Source organism: Schistocerca piceifrons, chromosome 1 (assembly GCF_021461385.2).
Source record: "Schistocerca piceifrons isolate TAMUIC-IGC-003096 chromosome 1, iqSchPice1.1, whole genome shotgun sequence".
Taxonomy (NCBI): Eukaryota; Metazoa; Arthropoda; class Insecta; order Orthoptera; family Acrididae; genus Schistocerca; species Schistocerca piceifrons.
Window position 1 is genome coordinate 709,497,773 of NC_060138.1, and position 21,943 is coordinate 709,519,715.

The 21,943-nt window shown below is 38.2% G+C and overlaps 1 protein-coding gene across 4 annotated transcripts in view; it reads right to left on the bottom strand.

Moving 5' to 3' along the window:
- LOC124787729 (nonsense-mediated mRNA decay factor SMG9) overlaps positions 1-21,943 on the bottom strand; it is a 109,379-nt gene that overhangs the window by 34,795 nt on the left and 52,641 nt on the right. For all 4 annotated transcript variants that reach the window (XM_047254590.1, XM_047254581.1, XM_047254599.1 and 1 more), the window contains exons 6-7: positions 6,673-6,820; positions 84-231 (exon numbers count right to left, since the gene is read on the bottom strand). In XM_047254590.1, the coding sequence (XP_047110546.1) occupies positions 84-231; positions 6,673-6,820 (296 nt within the window). The remainder of the gene's footprint in view (positions 1-83; positions 232-6,672; positions 6,821-21,943) is intronic.

Here is a 21,943-nt window from a genome sequence, read left to right on the forward strand (position 1 = left end):
CTGCAAGTTAAATGACTAAATCAATATGAATTTTCATAGTTGTAAAGTCTTTTTTGACACAGCCTTCATAATTAAAGTATTACCTTCTTCATCAAGATCTGGCAGAAGAAACATGTTGATTGGTTCCCCACAGACCTCAGGAGACAGTATATTGATGACGCTTCCATTAGCAATACCCAGGCCACTCTGCAATTGTAAATTGGACCTGGCAAAGGTTTGGCTGTATACATCCTGAAACAAAAAACAATGTGTATGTAGGTCTCTAATTTTCAATATTCTTTTCTGTTCAGTAGCTCAGTGCTAGAAAACAGAACCAAGATTAGGGGTTCAATCCGAGTCACTCTTGAATTTTCCTGTGTCATTTATCACTTCTGTCACCTCTGGTAATGTTTATTAATGTGAAAAATTCCCAGTTGCACCACAGTCTGGAGTTCACATTATATCGTATGTCCCTCTACCAATGGCACAATAAGTCAGTTCAAATGTCAGGGGGAGGCAGTGGCATACCATTAGCTAAAGAGCCACACCTAGTAAAGCCCTGTGGTGTTCAAGCCAACCTTCAGTTTGATGACAGATTTACTTTATACAGAGATGCTTCACTCAAACAAGAGAGAACAGGTACTATTGTCTATTTTATGGATCTAGGCTATTTGTATGCAATTCATTTATTTATGCCTTGAGCTACTAACCTCCCTCTTTTTTTTTTTACACTGTCTAAATTACAGTGGGTACAAACAGTCAAATTTCCAAAAGTACTGCACTAATGCCTGGCACAGTAGTTTCTCCTTCCTCCACCTATACTCCCAAATAGTATTTCTGGGAACTCTTACTAAAATTAAAATAATACATAATATAGCATTTGTAGTACATGTATCCTGTTATAAAATTACATAATTACCCCTCATTTCCAACATATATCTACCACACATTATTATGTCAAACAGTCAATATAGTGATAAAATTGGTGGAATTGTGTGATATGGTAGAATCCATGGGATCTGCATTGAAAAGTTGTTCTTTTCAATCAACTTTTTTTTCCTCAGTGCAGTTTCAGTAACCTATGCTGCTATTATTATCTACATCACTATATCAGAATGTTAAAAAGTATGTAATAAGTCAAGAAAATAGATAAACCTGTTCACAACTCAAAGTCTAGTTTGAACATTGCAGCACTTTACTAGGTTTCATCCAAATAGAAGTGGTACCCAAGATGCCACTACTTGGATAGTAAAGTGAATTTACTCCCTCACTTTTCATGCGACATTAGATGATAAAGGTAAAAAGAAACACAACAGCAGAGCTCCTCAAATTTCCTTGTCTTGTGCAACATCAAAATGAAACTGCAATGAAAACTCAATGATTATAAAATGTAAGATTGTGACATGTGATGTGCATATAATCAAAGTTAAAGACATTGAAACTACTCAGTTGTTGGAGAAAGTTGTCCTCAGGTTTATGAAGGATGACTCTTTTGTCATCTGTGGTTGTTAAAATGATGTCATTATCAATGAAGGTTTCCATGCTGTTAATGCCTTAAGAAAAGCTGCACAAAACTGAAACATACAAATGCGGTTTTTGACATGCTCCACAGTATGATGTAATTCAAACTCCATGTGTTGACAGGGCAGTAATAATCGCAAAGAAAACATTTTTCAGGTATCTCCAATAGTTTTTCAAATTTTTAGTTGACAGACATACAGAAATTTAGTGGTGAACTTCACACTAATCATAGCCTTCACCTTACAAGGCACAGAAAAAACTTAATTAATTTAGGTAACAAGTGTCTCAACAGTAAACATGTTTTGAACAGATGGCTCATCAAAAGTCAAGAAACTTTTTAGGAAAAGGCAAGCTATCTTGGACAGGTGGCTAATGAGAAAACAGTGTAATGAAACTTTTTACCATTCTTCCACTACATGCTAACAGGCAATTTCAACAAATGGTTGACAAGAAAAAATAATACAAATACCCCTCTCTAGTCACTAATTGAGAGTTTTTTAGAACATTAGAAGCCTTTGCAGTAATCTCAATGAACTTACAATGGATGTCAATGATCAAGAAGATTTTGATTGCATCCATATTCTATGTTTCAATGAGCACCATGTTACTCATGGTCTAGGAAAATTAGCAATGAATACTTCCAACATGACAACTTCATTCTGTCAAAAACTGAAGAAACAGGTGGTGTTGCTATTTATGCCAGGAACAGTAACAAGTGTAGTGCACAAAGAGCAACATTTCGAAGTGTATGCCATATAGCATACAAATACTCTTATCTACTGAATTTAATAGTGTATGAGACACTTTCAAGATATTTTAGCCTCTTTTTGAAGCAATTAGACACACTACTTGTGTGCATGTATAGATGTGACAGGTGTGATGTTTCTTGGGTATTTTGTTGTCAATTTTCCGACACATTCCAGTGGCAGATCAGACTCAGAAAATTTGATGTCCACATTTAACCTTACTTCCACAGCCAAATTGTATACCATAATGTAACACTGTGGTACACTAATTGACACTGTATATACAGCTAATGTAAGTGTTAGTCAAGTTCTGAAATGTCTTTCTAATCACAATGGACTAAACCTCATTATTAATGATGTAAATATTAGGAAGAATCTAACTGAGCCTACTGGAACATAGTATGGAGGCTAACTGAGGAAACTATCCAAGCCTTTAAATCATATATACAAGATGCATATTGGATGCTTCCATATGATGAACACAATACCAATTCCAAGTACTATTTCTTCAGTGATTAAATTGCATTAATACTTGAATGCACTTTTTTTCAAAAAGGATATGTAGGGTACAAACCAAAGAATCCACAAATAAGTCAGGGAAGAATACAAGAATACAGACTTCACATAAAAGAAAGTAGGACGTGAATACCAGAGCAACAATTTCAGACTATCCAGCATAGCTAAATCACTACAAAAAGTATTGCAAAATACTAAGCCAGGTTATTAATATATCTCAAAGTTTGTATTTAAGCTGAAAAATAAATAACTGTATCAATAAAATCAAAATTATATGTAAGGTAATAAATAGTCAGATTGGTGCTGCCCCTTTAAAAAGAGGTGATGCTGCAAATGTTACAAATTATTGTCCTATCCACCTTCTTGCAGCATTATTTAAGTCCTTGAAGCATAGCTGTATTCCATGATTGTGAGACCTCTTGACAGCTTAAACATTACTAGTAAAAACCAATGCAAGTTTCAAAAAGCTATCTCTACAACTGAAGCCATAAATTCATTCAAAAACGATGAGCTGGAATGTCTAAACAAGCAGACATTGCCAGTTGGTATATTCTGAGATTTTCCAAAAGCTTCCAACTGTGCTGGTCATAGGATATTTCCTGAAAAAACAAGTCACTTCAGATTCAGATGGCAAGTGGATAACTAACTAAATTCTTACCTGCAGGACAGTCAGCAAACAGTAGTTTTAGATGTAAACAAACTGGTGGAAGGGTAGTCTGACTGGGGAATGGTACTTTTTTTCAGTCCCACATGGATTTGTCCTTGGTCCCCTACTATTTATCATTTATGTTAACAGCTGTCTTTGTCCTCCAACAAAGCACATAAGTTTGCAATGCTTAGCAATAAAATGAGCACTGTGACTGACAGCAAAATATTTGCTAACTTAAAATACCACAGACAAACAACTGCTTATTAATATTCAGAAGTGGTTTACAGTACATCCGCCAGCAATAAACCTATATAAAACTGATTACATCTAGTTCCATTCTGACCATAAAAGCTCCCAGAAGACTGTTTATTGCACATGGACATCAGCAGACATGGTGAGCATTTTGTTCAAAATTCTTAGGTGTCCATATAGGTAGCAAACCTTAGCTGAGACATCACATCATATTTTGCAAGGACTGGACTCATCAATATTTGCGATCAGGTTAACTTCCAGTGCAGGGATTTCAGTACCTCAAAGATTGCTTCTTTTCATTAATTCCACCCACTTCTGAGAGATAGTCATAAAGTTTTAATCATCACCACAAAAAATTAAGCTGAGACCATGAAACATGATGATAGTGTTAGTCACGCTACATGTTCACCGTTCAATGCAGCACATCTTTTGCAATGATGGGCTACTTGATGGAGGTCTCAGCTGTGGAAATCTATGTCAAGGCTGTTCAGGAAACGTTCCATCGCAAAAATCACCTTGTTGTCATTCTAGAAATGCCTGCCACATGAATGGTTTCTTCATATTAGGAAAGAGAGAAAAGATGATGGGTGCCAGGTCAAAAGAACATGAGGAGAAAAGACTGTGTGCTTTGCAGTAAGAGCTGGGGAATTGTTGTTGAGCAAAAGCAACCCCTTGGACAGCTTTCAATAACCCTTCATCTTGATAGCCTTCCATAACGTCATCAGGAGATTTCAGTAGCATGCTACTGTGACGTTTTGCCCCTTGTGAGCATAATCTGTTATCACTACATCATGGCACTCACAAAAAATACTCAGAATCAATTTGCCTGATGATGGTTGGGCCTTCATGTTCTTTGCTGCTTGCGAATTCACATGCATCCATTGCTTGTTTTGCTCCTTGTCTTGGTGTCATAGTGATGCACACAGCACTCGTCCACGATGATTAGGTGGTGGCTAAAGAAGTCATTTGGATTGGTGTGACATTTCACTGCTGCTTTGCCCCCTCCCAGACATTTTAGAACTACTAGTGACAGTTTCTTTCATTTTTTAACATCATGGAAAGGTTATCCAGCAAGGAATGATATAAGATGCAGACAGAGGTACAAGCTGAAACTTCCTGGCAGATTAAAACTGTGTTCCAGACCGAGACTCAGACCCTTTCATGGGCAAATGCACTCCTGACTCAGCTATCCAAGCATGACTCATGACTTATCCTCACAGCTTTAAGTTCGCCAGTACTTAATCTCCTACCTTCCAGACTTCACAGAAGTTCTCCTGTGAACGTTGCAAGACTAGCACTCCTAGAAGAGAGGATATTGCAAAGACATGGCTTAGCCACAGCCTGGGGCTTGTTTCCAGAATTAACTTTTCACTCTGCAGGTAGGGAGGTAGGAGACGAGGTACTAGAGGAGTTAAAACTGTGAGGATGGGTTATGAGTCATACTTGAATAGCTCAGTTTGTAGATAACTTGCCCACAAATGTCCTGAGTTTGAGCCTCGATCCAGTAAAACGTTTTCATCTTCCAAGAAGATGCAGAGTGAAAATTTCATTCCAGAGATATGAACTGTTGACACTCAGATCTGCATTTTTATCAGAATAATGAAAGTTCTGCCTCCAATGGTTATGAATAATTATTCCAATACATGTATGGTATACAGCTCAACATTACTGTGCATCAGATGAATGTTTTCAAAAACATGGTTATACTGACTGCGGCACACAATTCTACGACACATTTGTGTAAATAATATTGGATTTGGGCATACATTTTATAATCAACACTCACTGCCTGCTGCAAAAACACAATACTTATGATCTATGTTCCAATACATTGTCACAGCATTGTCCTTTTTGACAACAATGAGTACTTTTACTCCACAGACTTGCTTTTCATTTTACTTATCAAGGGCCACATCAATGTCCCATTCCTCACTAACAACATGATCCAACAATTTGTCACTACATTCAGTTCAGAAGAACAATGCTGCCGAATGTTTGCCATTTAATTAACAATGAGTCCCACCAAACAGATCTTTTAATATTTTCTTCCGTCATAGGTGTCCACAGTACTACCAAAATGCCCACTCTCACAGACATCATGTGTTTGTGAAATTTCTGATAAGTGGAACACAGTATATTCTCTCAATCTGTCCTACCCAATTCTCACTCACTTTTGATAGCACTTAACATACATTTTTATACACTCAATTAAAAATTCACATCCATTTACGGACTAATGAGCCACTAAATACCTCGTCCCTGTAAATCTCTGATATTTGATGAAAATTTCTGTTTATCTCATATTTTACATATTTTTTGGTTCATATTCACAAAGACACAATCATTACACATTGCTCAAACCTACATGTAAATAGTGTATAGTTCTTGCCAAAACATTCACTTCTGTGTGGCAAATGCCCAAAATGGCAATCCTACTGTAGTCTCTCATGTTTCTTCAGTGGTATTTGCCTCACTGTTCTATTCTTCTTGAATCTTTTTGAGGTGATTTAGAACAAGGGATGGTAATCTCAGTCTGAGTGGGAATACTGCCACTGAAATCGATAGACTCCATATGACCTACCAAATATAAATTACAAGCATTCATTTGATTGGTGAAATTAAAGAAAAATCTTAGATATTCAAAAAGAATCAAGAACAAAGATTTCTCAAAATAAACAGTTTTTGAGATACAAAAAATTAATTAAATAGAAACACACACACACACACACACACACACACACACACACACACACACACAGAGAGAGAGAGAGAGAGAGAGAGAGAGAGAGAGAGAGAGAAGCAAATATGCTGCTAGTGAAAATTTATTAGCTTTGGTTGAAGAGTAGTGTAATGTAAAATGCTGGTAGTAGTGGTGGTGGTGGTGGTGGTGGTGGTGGTGGCAGTATAAGTTTTTTTTCTTGTAGTTTTGATTCATGGTTGACCCATTATTTAAGTACAAACTAGATTCAGAAAGTTTTGTGAGTGGCACATGAATAAATTGATTATTACCTGCATCAGGCTTACATTCCCTGGATTATAATCATCTGGGGATGTTTTTGTATGAACTAGCAAGAGATGAGGATAATATTCTACTAGCTCATCATCAGCATTGAAGACTGTTGTTGAAGGTTTGAGCATCTCTGCTGTCTGTATAAACCTAGAAATATATAAATTAGTACTGCACTAGAGGTATAAGAAAATATTAACTTAAACATTAAATTTTCATTTATAATGATAAATACACTGCTCTGAAAAACTTAAGGACGAGATAGATAAAGTAACATAACACACTAATTATTTTCTGGAAATGAACAAAAGTGTTCGAGTATGCTGCCAGTAGTCTTCCAGTCATGTACGGATAGCTGGGTGTCACATGGAGTGAGACGGACGTGTGTCCACGTGTGACTACAGCACCAAATGGGGCTGGTCCCACAACACAAGGCAGATGAAGGAATGGGAAAAGACAATGGGTGTAAATTAGTGAGAGGTTTTGGTGCACTGGGGTAGTGTTCTTAATTACAACATTGCCCGGAGACAACATATGGATGACTTCATGTGGGGAAGAATCATAGAAAATTGGTCACAATAAATTCCATGGTATACAGTCACTGTGAAGAAACTTCTAAAGGAACAGAGATTACTACATAATAGATGTAAAACAAAGTGTATGGGTACAGATAGGGATATGCTGAATGAAATGCATTTGGCTGCCAAGAAAGCAATGCATGAACCTTTGTACGACTACCATAGCAGAATATTGTCAAATGATCTTTCACAAAAGCTGAAGAAACTCTGGTCATATGTAAAGGCTGTTAGTGGCACTAAAGTTAGTGTCAAGACACTCACAGACAAGGCAGGAACTGAGATTGAGGGTACCAAAGTAAAAGCAGAAATACTTAATTCTGTTTCTAAATGTTCCTTTAGAAAAGAAAATTCAGGAGAATTGCCCCAGTTTAATCCTCATAGCAGAGATAATATGACTGAAACAAGTGTTTGTGTCAGTGGCATTGAGCAACAGCCAAAATCACTAAAATTGAGCAAAAGCTCCAAGGCCTGACATAATTCCTATCAGATTCTATACTGAATTTTTGGCCATGATAGCCCCTCTTTTAAATATAATCTGAAGTGACCCAAGGTAAAGAACCACTTACGTTCAGGGTGGGTTGCGGCAACAAATCATGGTGAGGGTGCAGCCATTGTTATCTCACAAAAACATCAGGAAGTTAAACATTTCATCGAGATACATGTTAGTACATTCGCAGCACTGCAGGGTGGCAGCGATGCCCCCTTTTGCGCTTGGCATGGTTTACTCTTGTTGTGCTGCAATTGCCAGCTTTTGGCCAAGAAGATGAAGGTGATGTCTGTATCCATGAATGCTGATGCCCAGAAGCCCACTTGGCAGCAGGTGCCCTAGACAGGGCAAGGTGTGGCTTCTCACAGAAGGTGCCAATGGCATAGAAGCCTGCTGGGACTCTTGCAGGGGATCACAGCCTCCAGGAGAGGAACTTGCCCCTGCGAGTGAAGGGGCAAGGTGCCAGGTTACCCCCACCAGCAGCTGTACCACCACGAACTCAATCTGCTGTCCCCCAGGGCAGGAGACTGGCTGCTGCTGAAGTAAGCCTGGGGGCAGCTCACCTATAGAAGGCACGATGAGTAGGGAGGACGACTTGTGCTAGAAGACAGTCTGGGAGAGGCGGAAGCTCAAACTTGGGATGGCTGTTAGCTCACCCATTGCACTCTGGTACCTCATCATAGTAGCTGCTGCAGGACTGTGGATACCTCTGTGAGGATTGAAGCTAATTTATACTGGTCATGTCAATGTACAGCTTCCAGCCACGAACGAATTACAAATCTGTGGTTTGACAGAGTAAAAACTGCTTGACCCATCCTTCAAGAGACTCTCCTCTGCATCGACAGGATTTCAGTGCTCAGGCTGGTAAGCCTTGCAATGCACAAACAGCCTCAATTCTGCAGCCAGCATGTCAACACTATGGTGTCAGCTGGCTGCTTATGGCTTCTTCAATTATTGTGTCTGAGCTGCCATTTTCCACAGCAATGCCCAAAAAATTATGATGGCACTACAAATCTGTTGCAGATGCCTTGAACAAAAAACTGTGTCCTGTAGTTGGAAAAAAATACAGGTCACACCCATTTGCTAGAAAGGTAACAGAAACGACCCACAAAACTACCATCCCACATCCTTGACATCTGTTTACTGTGACATCTTAGAACATATTCTGTGCTCAAACATAATGAGGAATCTGGAACAAATGAGCTCCTCCATGGCAATAACAGCTCAGACTTTTCAAAGATGATCAGTTCCCTACAGCAAAGTACTATCTGAAAGAAGGTGCATAAATATTCAGTCAGATCTTGATAAGATTTCAAACTGGTGCAAAGATTGGAAGCTTGCTTTAAAGGTTCAGAAATGCAAAACTGTCCACTTCACAAAATGAAAAACATAGTATTCTATGACTATAATATGAATGAGTCACTGCTGCAACTGGTCAACTCATACAGATAGCTGGGTGTAACACTTTCTAGAATGCAAAACGGAACAGTAACATAGGTTCAGTCACAGGCATAGCAGGTGCCACACTTCGGTTTATTGGCAGAATACTACGGAAATGCAAACAGTCTACAGATGAGATTGCTTACAAATCACTTGTGCAACCCATCCTAGAATACCACTCAAGTACGTAGGACCCATACCAAATAGGACCAGCAGGGGATACTGAATATATACAAAGGGCTGCAGAAATTGTCATAGATTTCTTTCACCCATGGGAGAGTGTCACAGAGATGCTGAGGAAACTGAATTGGCAGATTCTTGAAAATATATGTATACTTTCGCTCCGGTAGGGGTTGTGAGGACAAGATCAGACTAATTCCAGCATATATGGATACAGCTATTCTTCCTGCACTCCATATGAGAATGGAATTGGAAAAAGCTGTACTAATTGCTACAGTGGGATGTAATCTCTGCCATGCACTTCACAGTGTTTTGCAGAGAACAGACGTAGCTGTAAATGTATGACTTCTTAGCCTTTCCCAGCATAATAAGTCTTGAAAGTCTCAGAGGATTTGGGTTTGCTGCTGGGTCCTAAAATCAAATCGATTCAAAATTTTTTGCCAATCCAACTGTTCATCATCTTCAGGACAACGCTGCTGCTGCCGCTTCTGAGTGCCACTGAGAACCGATCAGTTCTCAGTGGGACCCCACAGCAGCAGCAGCAGCAGCACTATCCTGAAGACGATGAACAGTTGGATCACTGAGTATTGGATCGAGTTAATTTTAGGATCCGGCAGTAAACCCGAAGAGACTTTCAAAAGCTGTGGATGTAGATTTAGTTTCACGCAAGGGGCTTTTGTTAAATCTGTGCTGATTCTTTGAGAGAAGTCTGGTTTTCTCCAGGAACCTCATGATGTTTGTGCTTAGAATATGTGCTAGGAGCAGCAAACACTTTGATATCAGAGCTGTTGCTCTGTAATCCTGTGTATCTAGTTTTTACCTTTTTTGTAAGCATGATTGACCTGAGTTCTTTTTCAGTCACATTGAGTAAGGTTCGTCTTAATCAGAACATCATTTATTCTGTTAGTATGAGATTGGTGCATAACTTCACTCTGTTTTTAGTTTTGCATGTTGGTATTCTGGCTGCTATGAATTTATTTATCAATTGTAGTTCACTGTTGCTATTTGGGTTTACATATTGTCATTTTGTCACCTGGAGATAGTGAGTGGAGCTATGGGTGCTAGAAAATGGAGAGCCAAATAGAGAAATCACAATATTTCTACATATTTTTCTGTTTGAGTTCAATAGAGGAGTGACAGCAGCAGAGACAGCCAGAAACATTTGTGCTGTGTATAAGGATAATGTTACTGGACAGAGAGCATGACAAGGAAATGGTTTACTCATTTTGAGGAGGAGCATTTTGACATTAGCGGCTCGATGTTCAGAAGACCTTCACAGTTTGATGAAGATCATTTAAACACATTAATCCACAACTATCCACATCATTGTACTTGAGAACTGACAAATGTGATTAATCCACCATTGTGTGTCATCTGCATGCAATGAGAATGGCTCAAAAATTGGGTGCATGGGTGGCGCATGCTCTAAGCCAAAATCACAAAAATCTGTGGGTGGTCATATGTGCACCTCTGCTTGTGCATTATTAGCTGGCTTGTGGACAATACCGACCATTCCTATCTTGTATCATTACTGGTGACTAGAAATGGTGTATTTATGCTAACATATGGAAAAGAAAGAATGGTTGAGCCCAAACAAAGCAGCAACTACCCGCACAATGACCTGTGAACATCCAAAAAAGATAATGTTATGTATCTGGTGAAACAGCAATGGTGCGTTGTGCTATGAAATGTTTCCCCAAGAAGTAACCATCACTGCTGACATTTATTGTCAATAACTGAGACATCTTAAAGACGCAATCCAAGAACAATGAGTAGGAAGACTGCATGAAGAGATGCTACTCCATGATAACACCTGTCTGAATTTGGCTAGACCAATGAAAACCACTATACAGGAGTTTGGTTGGGAAGTCATTCCATACTCACTTTATTCACCCGATCTTAGGCTCCATGATTTTCACCTTTTCCACATTCTATCAGACAATCTTCAAGGAACTTCCTTTCCAGATGAAAATGCTCCCCAAACATGACTTGATGAGTTCTTGTCTCAGAACCATGTGATTTCTACAGTCACAGAATCAAAAAGTTACCTCAGTGTTGTAAACAGTGAAAGAGAATATATTATTCATGACTAACGTCTCTGTCATGTGTATTAAACTTATAGAAAAAAAAAAACTATGAACTTATGCACAAACTCAATATAATATCGTATTTGAGCACCAAGATTAAGATTAATGCTCTTAGGCAGCAATATAGATTGCTATTGTGGTGAACAAGAAAGCAGTACGCGCAACTGGAACGATGGTTGCTAGGCTGGCAATACCATATGGTGCTGAAAGTATGCCAGTGGTATGGAAAGACTATGCGAGTCATGATGGTGAATATAACTTGGTAAGTTTAAATGTTGGGGAGCCATCGAGACTTATGTGTGGTGCTGCTACCTTTCTTACAGAGTGACAATTATTGAACCACATGAAAAAATGTAAATTAGTTACAAACTACGGTGTGCACATGCTATTCAACATGTAAACATCACTATACATATTCAGATTTAGATTATGACATGTTCGATATGCCTGCCATCATTGGCAGCAATTGGTGCAGACAAAGAGCGAAATTCTGCATGACCTGCTGAAGCGTCAGAACATCAATGCTGTCAATGACCTCCTGAATGGCTGTTTACAGCTCAGCAGTGGTTTTGGGGTTATTGAAGTGCACCTTGTCTTTAATATAGCCCCACAACATGGAGACATGTGTTCAGATCCGGAGAATAGACAGTCAATCAAGGCCCATGCCAGTGGCCTCTGAGTGCCCCAGAGCCAGAATGCGGTCCCAGAAGTGCTCCCCCAGGACATCAAACAATTTTCTGCTTTGATGGAGTTGACCTCCATCTTGCATGAACCGCATCTTGTTGAAATCAAGGTCACTTTGGATAATGGGGCTGAAATCATCTACCAAAACCTTCATGTACTGTTTGGTAGTCACCATGCCATCAAGGAATATCACACTGATTATTCCATGACTGGACACTTCACACCACACAGCCACCCGTTGAGAGTGAGAGACTTCTTGATTGTGAAATGCGAATTCTCAGCCCCCAAACACGCCAATTTTGCTGTTGACTAACCCACCCAAATGAAAGCGGGCTTAATTGCTAAACCAAACCATACGCAAGCACATAATAATTCCCATCATTCCTCATGGTCAACCATGCAGTTTTTTATTTCATAAAGTTCAATAATTGTCACCCTGTATGTTCAATATTTTGGAAACCAATACTGACATAATAATTGTTACGTGCAGTCCTAAAGTGATTAAAGCTTTGCTTCTATATTTTTATTATGCAGTCAACTATATTAAGAAGCAAATAATATTTAATATTCTACCAACAATGTACAAATAATTCCTAAGTTATGCAAAGTTTACTAGAGCTTTCTATTGCAAACCAGGCATTTAAGTCAGCAATAGGAGATCTGATATCTGTCTCTCCAGTGGGGAGGGGGAGGGGGGGGGGGGGGGTAAGAGACATCCCCCAATTTTCCGTTATCTTTGAGATTAACTGTAACAAACTGTGTCATTTTGTGATATCTTTACAGTGTTTGTTACTAAATGCAGCAAAAAGGCATTCCGGAATATTATTTAAAGTAAACATAACTAATGAGGAGGTATTGAATAGAATTGCGGAGAAGAGGAGTTTGTGGCACAACTTGACAAGAAGAAGGGACCGGTTGGTAGGACATGTTCTGAGGCATCAAGGTATCACAAATTTAGCATTGGAGGGCAGCGTGGAGGGTAAAAATCATAGAGGGAGACCAAGAGATGAATACACTAAGCAGATTCAGAAGGATGTAGGTTGCAAGGTAACTCAGGGAAGATTAGCCTTAAAACTTCTGGTTCCAGGTGAATAACATTGACCAGTTCCACTGTACGTTGTCTCTGTCACCTCCTACAGACATGTAGTTAAACTGAGAATTATTTACAGAGGTTTAGCATGATTGGGGGATCCTGCAACACAGCACTGACTTCAGGAATAATTTTCAAAACATCTATCTTTAAGATATGGGATGCGTTTTTAAAATACTTATGCTGAAGATAAGAAATTCGAAAAGTGTCACAATACATTGGAAAGTTAGGACTCCACAAGTAGTGAACTTTGAATTAAAAGTGAATGTAATAGATGGCTTGCAGACAGCAACACAAAAAAATAATGGCATGTGTCACGGAATATAGTACGTTCATGTTGCAAAAAATTTAAGTTCATGTGCAAGGGTTATGAACATTTTGTGGATGAAATATCATGAACAATCATCATGAAGGCAACATGAAGAAGAAGACAGACAGCAGCAGCAGATGTGGTGAAGCCAGTCATGCACCCAGAGGTAAGAATCACATTTTGTAGAGACATCACGAAAAGTAGTTCAAAGTCACTGATAGAGTCGCATGGGGGTGCACATGAGGCACATAATGCAGAGAGCCGGCATGCAGGCATGGTGCTGACACATCCTGAACCAGCTACTCCACCCAGAAGGTGCAAAAACTTACTGAAAGTGAGTCAAGGATCATATTAATCACAAGAGGGGATTAAATTATTAGAATTAGATACTGTGGCATATGCTCTTACTCGGAAGATCTAAGAGGCAAAGGACACAGGATGAGTGATTTAGAGTAAACTGAGGAACAGGATGGCAGAAGAAACCGTAGACTCTACAGAAAACATTGCTGAAGCATGTACTCAGCTAGTGAGTGATGGAAAGGAAACTAACAAAAAAAGAAGGCATAAACAGTAACTCGCAGGAAATGTTACAAGCTCTTATGAGTGAAAAATTGACAAAATAGAATCATCTACCAGGAAGACTAACAATAAATTGGAAGATCTTTTAGGGACACTTAACAGCAAATCTGATGAAATAAGAAGGGATATCAAAGAGAATAATGACACAGTTTCTCAGGATACGAGCAGCAAACTGAACAAAATGGCAGCAGTTCTCACAGGGGAAAAATCTTCAAGGGAATACTAACAGTAAAATACATAACATAATTGAAGAGCTTATTAAGAAAACTATCAAAGAATTTAGAGCATTAAAGGAAAGGATTTAATGGCTTCATGGAGGAACAAAAATAGTTACTAATGAGTTATCCAATAAAAGAAGTGCAGTGATGTCTTTCTAATTAAACTTAGTACAGATAAAAGAAATTTAGAAATTCTTTAAAACCTACTTTCAGTGAGGAGACAGAGAAATGTGAAAAGACAGTCTCTGAAATTAATAATTAGATACACACAGCTATTTGTCAAAATAGATTTACTTCAAAATTTTGTTGATAGTAACACAAAGGAGATTTTTGAGAAGGTAAATGGTATTCAGCAAGAGGTCAGTGATTTTGCTAACAGTGGCACTGATATTACTGCTGAAAACATAGAGAAGAAATTAGATTCAAAAATAAGAAGTATGGTCATAGCAAGTAATAATACTACTGGAATGTTGTCAATGGGAACCACTAGAGCGTGTACTTTCCACAACTTTGTTGCAAAAAGGAAATTACAGGAACTTTTATTAAACAATTTAACAGATTATTACCAGAGGAATTGATGGTAGGAGGAAGGTAGGGCGTTTTATCACTCGGTTGGAAGGTGACACTCTGTCTTGGGGAATGTCAGGAGGCGATACTTGCCACTCCTGGAGAGAGAGAGAGAGAGAGAGAGAGAGAGAGAGAGAGAATACTGGTTGAGTAGTACTTAAGGTAATGTCTAAAACAGCATTTTTCAGGGAAGAAACTACTCAAATAGTGGGTAAATACATAATGTTGGAGGAAAGAGTAAAATAATAAAGAGACAAGTGTTATTCAAAGTGATGAGTTTGGAAACATTGATGGAGGTTTCTGCCATGGGGGTATCAGATCCATGTGTAGGTTCTTATCATAGGAATAGATCTGCTGGTAAATCACGTGGCTATTACAGATTTTGAAAGAGGTAACATGACCATGACAGTAAGTGGTACCAGAAATGAGGTAAACTTCTCCGACTCAAAGTTCACACTCATGTAGAACTTTCTGGGCATCGTATTCGCCAATGACTGAAGAAATTATTTATTTCACAGCTGCAATTTTGGCCTTTGGACCATTTTCAAGTGGTATAGCAAAAGAGTTTGCTTCGAAATAAATAATTTCTACACTCAATGGTGAATATAATGTTCAGAGACAGAGGCAGAGAGGAGGGGGGGATATAAAAATAAAATTTGTTAATTAAAAATATTTCATGAAGAAGCACTTGTTAGATGCTATTTAAAGGTGAGGCATGAATGTTGTCAATGGGAAGCCAATAACAATGAAAGTACCTCATTAGAAAAGAAAGAGTGGTCATAACAATATTGAAACTGAAGTAGTGGGTGATGAAATAAGGTCTAAGGTAAGCAAAATGAAAGTAATTAATAAAAGACAAAAAGGAGAATTAGAAAATTTGGTTTTGAATTATTAGAAAGTGTTTTCAAATAATCCAAGCTTAATGGGAAATATCCCTTTCAAATTCAACTGCACCAACCTTTTAAATTAAAACTTTATCCAAAACCTTTAGCCAAAGGAAAGAAAACTCAAAAAATGCTGGACTTGCAAATAACCAAAAGACTGACAAGCCAAAACTGCACACTGTTAGCATTTGCAACAAAAGGGTGACTCAGTAAGGGTAATATCAGATGCTAATGGCATAAATAAGATGAATGGAACCTCAGAATGACAGGTCAGAAGCTCTTGAAAAGTTAGGACAAAACTTTGAAGGAGTTAGCATGTTATCCAGTCCTGACCTAACAACTTGTTATTGGCAAATTCGGTTACCAGAAAATTGCTGGTAATGCATAGCTTTTGTTTATGGATACGAGTGCTACCATTTCGGGGTAATGCCTATTGGAAAAACATCTTGGTGTCAGCATTCATCAGGATGCAGGATTTTATACTAGGGAAAGAGCTGTTGGGTAAAATCACAGTTTATGTTGAAAACATTTTAATTGCTTCCAGTGATTTGCAAGAGCATAACAGGATTATGGACACAGTACTGACTGCTTACCAAAAGGGAAATGTTACTGTCAATCTGGCCAAGTCCAAATTTGAAAAAAGTGAGATCCAATTCCTATAAACATACAATTTCAGAAACAGTGTTACTCAAAGTTAAGAGAAACTGGAAGCAATAGGATGATTTCCATTATCAACAAATAGGTTTATGTAATTTTGTAGAAAATTCGTAAATGAACAATTTTTGAATGCAACTACTTTCCTTAATTTAATGAAAAAGAATACTTGGGAATATGGATGGAACATTATAAGAAGAATTTGAAAAAATTAAGGAAGCCCTGTCTATGGGGAGTACATTGTTTCACTCTAAATTGAGTCAAGAATTTTGTCTATGAGTTGACAGTTCAGAATTTGGGATCAGAACCCACCTATTCCAATTAATAGAGATGTATGAGAGGACACAATGCAGTATGATCAGTTTCATGAGCAGAATGTTGACCAAATGTGAGAGAAAGTATATAGTTACTGAGAAGGAAGCATTAGCTATTGTATGAGATTTCCAAATATTTCAATATTATCTGATGGGTGGGAAAGTCATGTAACATATCATAAAGCCTTAGCTCTCGTAAAGAATTGCTAATTGATACATGGTAGGCTTATCAGGTGGGCTATATAGTGCTACAAGAATACCAGTTTGATATACAGTACAGACCAGGCAAAGAAGACATTGTAGCAGATGCAGTACGTCATCTACTAATGAGAATGAGAAAGGGAGTTTAGGTGAGTTCTGAACCAAGCGAAATCCCTTTACTCTACATAAAACAATGAGAGCATGGAGAGTATATTAAAGAAACTATAATAAACCTCAAAAGCGAACAGGAACAAGACTGAATTAGCAATGATCAAGCAAAGTTGTGTATTGTTTTATACCTCAAGAGGATGGGGAGTTGGCCGCTGTAGTTTTATTCGGGCCACTACCAACAACCAGAGAAGGTTTTAGTTGTGTTTCAGTGATCATGGAAGCTTTTTGAATCTTTTGAGAGTCTATCCCTTACAGAAAAGTACTGGGACTAGTCAAATGAGGAAAATTACTTATCCACTGTACACAAACCTATGAAAATACTTAGTGATAATGGGCCTCAGGCTTAGTCCAAATCTTGGAATGACACACTGGAAAGGTTAAACATAAAGGCCATATACAAGTAAAATTAATTCCGTTCCATTCTTGTCAGCTGATACAGTAACTATTTTGAATTATTTAAAATTGAAAGATTGTCTGGATTGCAAAGTTATTTAATTTGAATCACACTTTTGGGGTATCATCAGACTGTGCAAAAGTAACTGGTTATGAAACCTATCCATCATAGAGTCAAAAAGAATGAGAGGTGGACCTTAAGCACACCAGCAGACACTGCCACAACAGCACAGTCCACGACCGCTCTTACAAAGGTATAAATGTTGTATCAGCTGTGCACATCACAATTGATCCATTTAGTAGTTACACAAATGTGACAAATATGATAGCCTAGAAACATGGAAAAAGGCAAGGCCGCATGACGAGATGACTCTGTGTGTGTGTGTGTGTGTGTGTGTGTGTGTGTGTCAGGGTGGGTAGAGGGGGAATTCCTTCCCATGTGAAATTTTATGTGTGTGGCATAAAAACCACTGAAACCAAGGGCACTGTGGCTAATAATTTTGTGTTTATGTGTAATAATAGTAGGTTCATATGAATTACTCTCAGGCAATACCCTGGCCACAGAAAAATGTGAATGTAATGTTCGTCTGCATGTATAAAGGAATGAAGGAAGATTAAGGCTAAATGTCCTATGATAATGAGGTCATTAGAGCACAAGCTTGTACTGTTTCATGGATGAGGAAGAAAACTGGTGGTGCATTTTCTTAAAAGAAGCATCTCAAAATTTGACTGGAGTGATTTGGGAAAATCACAGAAAACTTAAATTGAAAACCTAAATCAAGATCGTAGAATGTAGATTGGAGCCATCAACCTTTCTGATGCAAGTCCTATGTCCTAACCACTGTACCATCTCACTTAGTTCTGCAAGCATAAAAGGGTATCTAGGTAAAGGGTATTGTGTTAATGGATGAACTTGAAATACTAGATATTCTTTGTTATTCTCATTATATTAGATGTTTATTATGCTAAATTATGGTAATGGATATTAATATTGTGAAAGCATGGTAAACAGCAATTGAATTTTATCATAATCTGAAGAAAAAGTAGTTAGTTTAAATTTATGTATTTTTGTAATTTTGGAAGCTTTGGTTATTTTGTAGCAATGCACCAAAAAAATAAATTAATGAAGAGTTCATGTTCAAGGAAATCTGTGGTGAAAATCCATTTCTTAATTAACATAATTCAAGGAGCAAGCAGAGAATTTCATTTAAAACTGTTTTTGATGCTTGGGGAACAAAGTTTGCTGCACAGAGACAAATGACAAAAATATATACATTGCCCGATGTACCATAATTCAATGACCATACTAATTTCAAAATTGGAATTTTGATATCCAAAATATCAATTGTGAAAAAAGGGGATATGTAAGTTTTCTCCTATTTTGAAATTTCATTTAAAACTGTCTTTGATGCTTGGGGAACAAAGTTTGCTGCACAGAGACAAATGACAAAAATATATACATTGCCCGATGTACCATAATTCAATGACCATACTAATTTCAAAATTGGAATTTTGATATCCAAAATATCAATTGTGAAAAAAGGGGATATGTAAGTTTTCTCCTATTTTGAAAACCTTTTATTTTGTTCGTTCAACACTGTATGTGAGCACTACGGTTAAGATGAATTAGTCACTCTCCTAAGCAACAATAGAGATTATGCTGTGGCAAGTAAGAAAGCAGTTCCCATGACTGGAATGCTGGCTGCTAGGGTCAAAATGCCATAGGGTGTTGAAAATATGCCATAGGGAGACTATACGACTTGTTAGTGCAAATCTAACTTGGTGAGCCTCAACATTGGGGACCCACCGACATTTAAGTGTGGAGGTGTTACTCTTCTTATATACTGAAGTGCCAAAGAAACTAGTACAAGCATCTGCATTCAAATACAGAGACATGTAAACAGGCAAAATACGGCACTGCAGTCAGCAATGTCTATGTAAGACAACAAGTGTCTGGCACAGTTGTTAGATCGTTACTGCTGCTACAATGCCAGGTTATCAAGATTTAGTCAGTGCATGAGCAATGGGACACAGCATCTCAAAGGTAGCAATGAAGTGGGGATTTTCCCGTACAACCATTTCACGAGTGTACCGTGAATATCAGGAATCCAGTTAAACATCAAATCTTCAACATCGCTGCGGCCAGAAAACGATAGTGCAAGAACGGGACCAGAAATGACTGAAGAGAATTGTTCAACATGACAGAAGTGAAACCCTTCCACAAATTGCTGCAGATTTCAATGCTGGGCCATCAATCAACAAGTGCTTGCATGCGAACCATTCAAAAATATATCACCAATATAGGCTTTCGGAGCCGAAGGCCCACTAGTGTACAATTGATAACTGCATGACACAAAGTTTTATGCCTTGCCTGGGTCCGTCAACATCATTTGACTGTTGATGACTGGAAATATATTGGCTGGTCAGACACGTCTCGTTTCAAATTGTATCGAGCAGATGGATGTGTACAGGTATGGAGACAACCTATTTAATCCATGGAATCTGCATTTCAGCAGGGGACTGTTCAAGCTGGTGGAGGCTCTGCAATGGTGTGGAGCATGTGCAGTTGGAGCGATATGGGACCCCTGATACATCTAGATACGACTCTAACAGGTGACATGTACTACGCATCCTGTCTGATCACATGCACCTATTCATGTCCATTGTGCTTTCCAACAGGCTTGGGTAATTCCAGCAAGATAATGTGACACCCCACATGTTCAGAATTGTTGCAGAGTGGGTCCAGGAACACTCTTCCAAGTTTAAACACTTCTTCTGGCCACCAAACTCTCCAGACATGAACATTATTGGGCATAACTGGGATGCCTTGCAACGTGCTGTTCAGAAGAGATCTCCATCCCCCCACACTCTTATGGGTTTACGGAGAGCCCTGTAGGATGCACGGTATCAGTTCCCTCCAGCACTACTTCAGACATTAGTTGAGTCCCTGCCATGTCATGTTGCAGCACTCTGTGTGCTCACGGGGACCCTATACGATACTAGGCATGTGTACCAGTTTCTTTGGCTCTTCAATGTATTAAATATTGGAAGCTACAAGATAGTATTATTTCTCAATACATGTGGTATTTATATAAATATCATTCACAAGTCTGTCTGCTGATGAAACATTGGCACAGAAGTATCCTCACACATAAATACATTTTTAAACCTGGTATTTAACGTTTCTGATTTTAATCTACTGTATTCAGTTTAAATATCAGAGGGATCCACATGAGATTGAAAGGAAGGTCTAAACTGATTCACTGACCTGATATATGATCAGCACTTCCTACAGATTTTGACAGATCTTTCACCAAGTTCTGAATGTCAATGTGAAAATTACTGTAAGTGCAGATAAGGGAGCTTGTGCGTGCAAGATTTATTCTTGTGCATCTGCCACTCAGGACCTTTACTAAGTGGGGAGTAGTGGCCTATTCTTATATATACTGTTTTGTTTGCAATAAACACTCTGCAGATCAGTGAATTTTCAATGTAGGTCATTAATGTAATGAATATGAGACTGTATCATCACCTGCAACCACAAAAGAGAAGTCCACTTAAACTTAATACTACCTGCTCAGCTTTCCTTCAGTGCTAAAGGCCCTTGTTCTGGAAGGTTGAAGTTTGAAGATTTGGGTCCACTAGTGTTTCTTCTCCACTGATAGTGTGTCACACAATACTGTGTGCAACACCATGTAATCTGGGACATGCGTTATTTTCTACTGAATTTGTCGATACCAAATCTAATGAGGGAGGTTGTAAATGTTTTTTTATATTTTTGTCAGAATATTTTTTCTTTTTGTGAATTGTAATTTGCCTTATTTTATGCTAATTTGCTTATATGTTTGAGAGTGACAGCATATTGATTAATATTAGTAGATGTGATGAAGAATATCAAAGAGACTTGTTACAACTAGAAGTTTGTGTGTCGTGTGAAATGTCTTTGACACTGGAGTCGTCTTTGACCACAGTCAGTCGGCAGTGAACTCTCGGTGTGAGGGACAGTGGAACAGTGAGCAGGTCGCCGTCATAATAATTTGCTAGTGAACAGGAAAAATGAATTATGTTACTAATTTTTTTTATATAAACATCAAGAAGGAACCACATTTGAAGAAATGGTATTTGAAGCACCAAAACTGAGGCAAACGCATTGAACCAGGTCATTTCTGCAGCCGACGAAACAGCATTGTGGAATCATACTTTCACTAGACGACTGAAGCCAACACAGAAAAGTCAAATATCATCTTATAAACATTTCACGGAAAAGTGAGTACTGTCACGAAATATGCTAAATTCAAGTATATAAAAATAGTGAGCATATTTCAACCACAGCCATAGCCATTATGAATGCTGTGTTTTGGTGTCAATTTTCTTATGGTGAAATGTATGATGAGACTGCCTTCTGTCCATTGCAGGTGCAAACAACAACTTCTTTC